This window comes from Zonotrichia albicollis, chromosome 11, assembly GCF_047830755.1.
Source record: "Zonotrichia albicollis isolate bZonAlb1 chromosome 11, bZonAlb1.hap1, whole genome shotgun sequence".
Classification (NCBI taxonomy): domain Eukaryota; kingdom Metazoa; phylum Chordata; class Aves; order Passeriformes; family Passerellidae; genus Zonotrichia; species Zonotrichia albicollis.
Genome location: NC_133829.1, coordinates 10,658,929 through 10,667,248, shown reverse-complemented (window position 1 = coordinate 10,667,248; position 8,320 = coordinate 10,658,929). Strand labels below are relative to the sequence as shown.

The 8,320-nt window shown below is 42.6% G+C and overlaps 1 protein-coding gene across 2 annotated transcripts; it reads left to right on the top strand.

The window, feature by feature from the left end:
• The first annotated feature begins 202 nt into the window (after window positions 1–202).
• Window positions 203–6,852, top strand: DUT (deoxyuridine triphosphatase). Of its 2 annotated transcripts, none has more exons than XM_074549318.1 (7): window positions 203–363; window positions 932–1,094; window positions 2,502–2,593; window positions 3,630–3,674; window positions 5,015–5,089; window positions 6,014–6,084; window positions 6,510–6,852. In XM_074549318.1, exons 2-7 carry the CDS (start codon window positions 934–936, stop codon window positions 6,564–6,566), a joined length of 501 nt encoding a protein of 166 aa, XP_074405419.1. In that variant the 5' UTR covers window positions 203–363; window positions 932–933; the 3' UTR covers window positions 6,567–6,852. The 2 variants fall into 2 exon arrangements, with proteins under 2 accessions (XP_074405419.1, XP_074405418.1); XM_074549317.1 differs by lacking the exon at window positions 203–363 and adding an exon at window positions 381–538.
• Window positions 6,853–8,320: the final 1,468 nt, after the last annotated feature.

The window sequence follows — 8,320 nt, the reverse complement described above, 5'->3', positions numbered from 1 at the left end:
GTGCTCTAAAATCTGCTTTAACAGCAGGATTACACTGGGTGCTCTCCAGAGGTCCCTCCGCCCCAAGCACCCCGTGCCTGTGGAGGACAGCGGCTGTTTACCGGCCGCGGGGCAGCCCTCTGTGCTCAGCCTCTCCCGGCAGTGCGGGGCGGGAACGGGAACGGCCCCGGGGCTCCTGAGGGCGCCGCCGCCACCGCCCGCGCCTGCCCCGGTCCCGGCCCCGCCCGCCCGTGCAGCCGCAATCGCGTCCCCCGGCAACGCCGCGCGGCCCGCGGGGTCCGCCCGCCAGCCTGCGGCAACGCCGCCGCCGCTTTCCGAGGGGCGCCGCGGGCCGGGTTGCTGCCTGAGGGGCTGCGCCGGCAGGTAGAGCCCGGGCATGGAGAGAACGGGGCGCCGGCACCTCCGCCCGCCCCCCATGAGCTGCGCGGACCGCGGCGGGGAGCGCCTGGCGAGCTGTCCATGGCGCGCTTCCCACACGGCGGCGGCAGCGCTATGTTGGCCCGGTGCCTCCGGTGGCTCCGGCACCCCTTCGGGCGCTGTAAGGAGGGGTGGTGGAGTTGCGGGGCAGCATACACTGCCCTGCCCGCAACCCTCCGGGGCTTTGGGGGATACACGCTCCCCAGCCGCACCGTAGGCCCGCTCGGTGCCCCTCAGGGGCCGCCCGGCCGTGACACGGTGGCCGCGGTTTGGGGCGATGGGCGAGCCGCGCCTGACACACGGGGCGGGACCCTCAGTGCGGGCGCGGGGTGCCCGGGAGGAGCTGGGCGAGGCCATTCTTACCGAGGGGGGAAACGGGGTTGCTACGCGCGCGGAGAGGCCGCGGACAGGCCGGTTTCCCCCCCCGCTCCCGCCCTCATGGGCCGCGCCGCGTTTTGGCGGGTTTTTGGCGTGCGGGTGGCCGTCCCTGACAGCGTCTCTGCCGCTCCCTCAGCCATGCCCGCCTCCGAGGCCGTGCCGCAGCCGTCCCCCAGCAAGAGGCAGAAGGGCTCGGGGCCTGGAGAAGCCTCCGCACGGCTGCGCTTCACCAAGCTGTCCGAGAACGCCTTCGCCCCGTCCAGGGGCTCCGCGCGGGCTGCGGGCTACGATCTGTACAGGTGAGGGTACGGCATCCGCGGCGGGAGCTCCGCCCCGCTCGGCGAGCCCTGGGCGCGGGGCTCCCGCTGCTGGGAGGGCACCGTGGCCCCTGGCCGAGCTGAGTCCCCGGGCAGTCTCGCTGGCCGTGCAGGAGAGGAGGCCAGAACTGATCTAGCTCCGCTGCTCCCCCATCCCTGGAGGATCCGTTATCTGTGGTCCAGCCATGTTACAGCATAGATTGCATCAGGCACAGATGCAGTCGTTGGCTAAAAGTCAGGCTTGACAGAACATCCAGAATTGCTGTTGGTGCTCACATCGGCCAGGTTGTTCCTCTTGAAAGGAAAATACGGTAGCGCACGTGGGCCCTCCCTGCCAGCACTTGTGCTTTTCTGCTTTCCTCTTGGCTCCGGGGCTGCTGCCTGCCAAAGGGCCTTGGAGCAGTTTGATAATGCTCCTGGCTGGAAACCGCGTGGGTTCATGTACAGACTTAGGTTTTGGTTTGCATTAACAATGGCCCTTTTTCAATGGCTTTGACTATGTTCAGGAATACCCGTAGCTAGACTTGTGGTTATTTGCATAGTGCTTCTGCGATCAACTCACTAGTTTTGAACGAGTGAACTTTGCTGCTGCCACTTCTAACTTACCTTTTTTAGTATTACGTAGAATAACCAGCCTTTTTCTTCCTTCACCTCTCTGACTTTCCTGAAGATTTACTGCACTACACCTTACCCTTTTTTCTTTTTATCCCTTTCATCTCACCAGGTTTGTTTTTGTTCTTGTTTCAATGTTGCACTGTAGACCTGGGAAAAGTCTGTTTTATAGAAAACCTTTCAGTGCTTCCCATCATTTGAAAAACAGCTCTTTGTCAAGGTCAAGACATAACAAGTATTGTCACCACTGCTTTTCATTAGGCCTCCAGTTGGGTAGTTTCAGCCAGTTCTTAAAATCTCTGTAGTTCAGAGTTTCCAGAATTGTGTGAATCATGAACTGTCAGACTGCTCAGAAAAAAAAAACATGGTTGCCTAAAAGTTAACTTACTAGATTGTTAATTTTGATTACAACTAGTTCATCTGCTTAATCAGATTGTATTATTCATAAAGTTTTTGCTATTGCACAGAAAATGTACAATCACATTCACCTAATGGTTATTTTAAATTTGTATTTTTTAAATATCTTACTAATTAAAAAACATTTGAAACTGGCTGTTCAAATGACACTTCTGGAATCTTAAACCAACACCATCAGAATTGAAGCATCTTGTGTTTTAGGATCTGCATTCAATTTTGCAAATCTGTAAATATTTGTTGTTTAAATTTCATGGTATAAATTCCCTGACAGATAATTCTGAGTAATTTTGTACCTTAAGTTACAATAAAGAAACTTTAAAAAATATTCTATATAAACTAATGTTTCTTCCTTTAATGTAGTGCCTATGACTGTGTGATCCCCCCCATGGAAAAGGCTGTGGTGAAAACAGACATTCAAATAGCACTTCCTTCTGGCTGCTATGGCCGAGTGGGTGAGTACACAGCTGTCAGAGGCTGCAGAGGCATTCTAGAACAGGTTGGACAGCATCTTCACATTTAGATTCTGCCTAAAGCTTTTAGAATTAGTCAGCACAAAAAAGGGATGCCACGTGGCTGTGTGATTTACTTAATCTTGTGGTGTTTTCCTGTTACCTGTTGTCAGACACATTTGAGGTTTGGTGTATGTCAGGTGGCCAAAAGATTATCAGCAAAAATGTCTGTACTCTACATACAGCTTAACCTTATAGGCCCCACAGTAGTTCATTATTTGTATGCAGCTTCAGAATTCAAACCACAAAGACTAATAGGTATTGGACATAGAGAAAATGCATCCCTGGTTGTTTCAAAATTAACCCCAGAGCATCAGTGTTGTAGAATTTGATGACATATTGTGATAGAATAAGAAAGATATCTATACAAGATATTTTGTTTATTTTGTGCATTCTTTATCTGAATTATGTAGAAATTCTCTATGTAAAAAAACAGTGGAAGAACATGATCAGAGTTTGCCATGTCCTTTTATGTAAAAGAACACATGCATTTCTCTTAGCCCAAAGGAAATTGTAAAGATCGTAAAGTAAAAACCTAAATCCCCACACATAATTTTTCTGTGTATAACACTGCTTAGGAAATTCCTTGCCAGGTATTGTTTTCCTTCATAACTTAAATGGATTGACCTAATATTGTTCTGAGATGATGCTGAACCAGTGGTAGTTGCCAAAAATAAACCAAGATTAGACAGTCTGTCTGCTCCAGTTGCCTTCCTTGGAGAAACCTACTCTGCAAGTACATGTCAAATAAAGATACATTTCCATTACTTAAAAATTGCAATTTTTTTGTTGCCTGTTGCAGCTGTTATTCTGTTTCATGTATATGTAAACTCTTAACATAATTCCTGTAATATATTTATTTTAAAAAGACTGGAAACAATTGTCATTCCCAAGACTCTGTGCAAGCACCCTATATAACCTGTAAATACTGTCTTTTTAAAGACATAAATTGTAATACTTAATAAAAATTCTTTTCTAGCACCACGTTCTGGTTTGGCTGCAAAGCACTTCATAGATGTTGGAGGTAAGCTTTTTGTTCTTTTTATTAAGACTTGGTAAGTACTGATCACAGAAGTGCCTTAGTTTCACACTGTAGTGTGCAAATAAATGATGGCTTCCTGGGCAGGTCATCATAATTATGTTAACACTTTCTTAATGATAAGAAAGATTACTGATTTTTTTTAACTAATAACTGTATCATACTTCTGTAGGCAGTGCCTGCCATAGAAGTTACTTTTTGGCTTAGGCATTAAAAATGACTTCTTACATGCTGGTTTCTCCGTTTTTTAACCAGCAAATTAACTTGGGAATTGCTTGTTTTTCTGAATTTTCAAAACTCAGGAGATACTCCCAGTGTTACTAGCACCTTAATTAGGAAGCTGTTCAGCAATGCCATTGGATTAACCCAAAACATTACATAGGAGAGCTGTGTAAATACTTTTTCCACACTGGAATTAGTACAGAGATTGCATGGGAACTGTGGATCATAGGCACTACAATTTTTTCAAAAGCTGAAGGAAATACTTCACAAAGTAGATTTTACTTCTTAAATGTGCATTTTGTGGTTCACAAAACATGAAAACTTCAAGGTACACTCATGCTACAATTTCTTCTGGTGTTAGTAATCTCTAATGGTAGTACTTTGTATAAACTGGGGAATGTCTTGAACTTGAATAATTTTATTTTGGTATTTAAATTATTTCTGCAATTAGACTTCCAAATATACATACTTAGGACCACAGGGAGGCCCAAACTCATATTTTCTACTGGAAATGCATTCCTGTCTGAGAGGAAAACTCTAAAGAAGCAGAATATCATTATTTTAATGTAGCTAGTCTTCTGAACTATGCAGTTAATACAGCCATACAAAATAGAACAGTAAGCCTGTTGTATAGCCTTGGTACTAGAATGCAGCTGTATGACAGCCATTTCCTTAGAGTCTGATTCTGTTACCTTGCCAGAGGTACACGGTTTGAATCTGTGCAAGTCACAGCTCTCAAATGAAATGTTAGAGTTAAGAACAGATTTCTGCTTGACACTGAACGAGCTGAAGTTAGCAGAACAAATGGGGCCTGAATTTAGTCCAGCTGTCTTGATTTCAGATAGGGTATTACTACTAAAATTAGTAGTACAGTGGTAAAGCACTTCTTGACATGTGATGGGGGTTTTCAGTTCCTTTTTCAAGACTGATTAGCATTTTTAGATCTCATTATTTGCATATATATTGTTAGTTGTGCATCAGAAGTATTAAGCCTGTCATTATGAGATACTGTAATAATTTTTTAATCTAAACTTTAATCTAATCTAGTTATCTCATACACTGACATTTACTAACTGGGCACCTCTCAAAATTTCTCCTGACAGCTGGTGTTATTGATGAGGATTACAGGGGAAATGTTGGTGTGGTACTGTTCAACTTTGGCAAGGAGACATTTGAAGGTAGGTGTTAAGCCTGGCACAGCCTATTTTCAGCCATGAAAATGACTGGGAACAAGAAGCTAATTTTTTCTTTAAAAGTTTATGCAGAGGTGGAACTAGCTGGGAACATTTTTCTTCTCTCAGTTAACAAAAGCATAGATATTTCATAATGTCCTGTCAAGGGAACATGTAAAGATTGTACTCAAATTAAGCAGCATGCAAAAAACTGCCCCCAAAACCAGCACACCACCACAAAAGCAAACCAAAACATCCCCACTTAGCTAAGCTTTAGATTGCTGTACTGAAATGCAACTTTGTATCAAGTTACTGCCTTTCTCTGAAAAACAAAATTAGCTAAGCAGTATTTGAGAAAAACCTTCTCCAGAGTCCTGGGAAACCTGAGTAACAGAAAGGATTTTCCCTTTATTACACCATCTTTCTGCAAAAAGTCAGTTTTAAGTTGCAGTGCCCAGGTGCAAGAAGTGCTTTTGTGGCCTTTCCTGCATCTTCACATCACAAGCTGCTTATGGAAGTTCTGTGAGCCTGATTGGTTTTTAGTGAGAAACTCAGTGTTCCTTTTATCAGTTTGCCTTTTTCTCCCCAAATTCCTGGGTCTAGTTCATAAAAGGAGCTCCATTATCCATCCAGCTGTGTCTCCATCTCTGCAGTACCTGTACATAATGAACTTGGGATGCCAGAGTGTGGCAGCAGCAATGAATGGAAAGGCCTTGGGCTGGTACAGCTGATGACATTCAACATAGAAGGACCAAGCTAAACTTTATCTTAACCTGTATTTTTCTGTGTCTGTTAACCTCTGTTTAGATAAGTTTCCAATAATTGTTTTCACTTTTATATATTCTGATATTCTTGAAAGGAGATTGTCTAAAGTCTATATTCATTGTTCACTTTTTTGAAGGAACTAACGATATTTTAACTTCTCTGCAGTTAAAAAGGGGGATAGGATTGCCCAGCTCATCTGTGAACGCATTTATTATCCTGAGCTAGAAGAAGTTGAAGTAAGTCGACAAAAGAAAATATTTCTGCCTTTTCAATGATTATTAGCCTAAGATACTTGTATATAAGAGGAAGCTTATTATATAGATAAATACTTGGCTAAAATTGCTTTCAGTGGTAAAACTGCATAGCAGCAGTACTACCTGAATCAAAGTCTTGATTCTTTGTACATACTTGCATAGATGTTCTTTTTTTTCCTTTTTTGGTAAGTTTTCAGAGTTTTTGAGGAACAGTTCAGTGTATACTAGAAATGATTGTCTCACAAGCATTTAAGCTTGTACAAAAGGTATTCTAAAGTCTCTTGCATACATTGTTTTCTTTCTTAATTATAGCACTTGTTACAAGTAAATGATAGACAATATCTCTTGTATAGAAATAAAAATAAGTTAAGGCACTAAACCAGCTTATCATAATTGATGTCTTTCAGACTCTGGATGATACAGAACGTGGTGAAGGTGGCTTTGGCTCTACTGGAAAGAACTGAAAATCACTTGAATACGCTTTCTGTTTTTGTTTTTTGTTATACTATTTCTAAATTTTCATCTGAATTAGAAGTAGGATTTCTGGAGTACATAAAAATATTTCAAGTTTTATTGAGACTTTTCTGTATCTATCCTCCAGTGAATTTGTCTGCATAATGAGGAAATATGCATGACTGGCTTGACTTACTAGTTAATGTATTATTTTCTCTTTCAAGAAGTTTGGTCCTCAGCAATAAGAACATATTGTTTATGTGGCAATTATGCTGTAATAAATGAAAAAAATAACGATGTATTTTATTTTACTGACCTAACCTACAACAGCCAATTGTTCCCTTGCCAATTTTTGTTAGACTTCTGAAAGCTATCTTCCCCATGGCTCAAGATTTCATACTGAGACCCTGCTTCATCAGCATCAGTGACAGCACCAGTAGGACTTTCCACTGTGACACCAAAATCAGAATAAGACAAAGATATTCAATATTGCATCCTCCACAACCTGTCCAAATACTTGTGTTTCTGTTCAAAGCTAAAGTTCCAACTTTGATCCTTAGTTGATCTTCAAGTGGCCAAGTTTTCAGCTCTCTTATATTCAAAGTAATACAGTTTGAGTTAAATAACACAACTCACCTGGAAATAGCTTCTATGTAGTAAACAAGAGCTATGAATTACACTTTTGGAATATTTTTACAAATTTATCAATATGTTTCTATATGGAAGAAAAATTCTGAATTATTGAAACAATGCACAGTTTGGTGTTTTAAAGTCACTTTTGTCCAGTTAACAGAGAATGTTTTTTGAATCTGTCCTAAACTTGATTCAATAAGTGTGTGGAATTTCTTAAATGACTCTCTGACTTTTAGGTGAAAGAACATAGAGGAGAGAAGAAATAAAAAAAGAAAGAAAAGTGACTATTTTCCCACTTTACATAAAAGAATTAGAAAAGGCTCTGAAGCTCTCACTTTTTTCCTGCAGCTGTCTGTACTTTAAGATTTTCTTATCTGGAAGATCACAGGTAGGAAATTCTGTGCTTTAAGTTTTAGCAGTGGAAAGGGCACCTTTGTAGGCTGATGTTCACACTGCTCTTCTGCTGGGTAGTTTCAGCTCAGGATAATCCTGTTGGTATTAGTTTCATGTTCCTGTCTAGGACTATTTTTAGTGAAGTAGGCCTAAAATGCTTCACATTTTGTACATTTTATCCTGCCTGCCCCTGGAGCTGGAAAATAGAAGAGCAGTGTGACAGCATTCAGATCCCTTCAGCCATGGGATAGGCATTACACTGGCTTGGCAGTGCTGAAACAAGAAGTAGATTCATCTTTGTCTAGGGTAGAAGCCTTTTCCTCTAAGTGCATGATGTGCTGATCAGGGGTTTTGCTGTTGGTCCTTACCCCTCATCATAGGCCTGTGCTTGGATCTGTACCCCCAGACAGAGCATCAGGAGCAGGCACATCCTGCAGAAGGCCCCTGTGAGCAAGAGCTCGTCATACCAATGCAGCCTAAATGAACTGGGGAAGCTGAGCTTGACACTAATTTTATTCAGTTCTATACCCTGCCAAAAAGGAACTTGAAGGCTATTTAAAGGCCTAAAAAAATCTATGATCCTTTTGTGAAAAGCTGTTTCCTCTTCTGGACTGTAAGTCAAAACTTTTGCTGCAGTTTTTAGTTTCTACCTCCCAAAGCAAACACCCAGCAGGGGTTCCACTGATGCAAGTCCTTTTTAAAAAAAGATGCTACAAGAGGCCTCACTTGGAACAGCAAG

Excerpts from the sequence above, each read along its gene's own strand:
- DUT (XM_074549317.1), top strand. The coding sequence starts at position 460 with ATGGCGCGCTTCCCACACGGCGGCGGCAGCGCTATGTTGGCCCGGTGC. Across the intron at positions 1,095-2,501 it reads GCGGGCTACGATCTGTACAG|TGCCTATGACTGTGTGATCC; the intron begins GTGAGGGTACGG and ends CCTTTAATGTAG. Across the intron at positions 2,594-3,629 it reads TGGCTGCTATGGCCGAGTGG|CACCACGTTCTGGTTTGGCT; the intron begins GTGAGTACACAG and ends ATTCTTTTCTAG.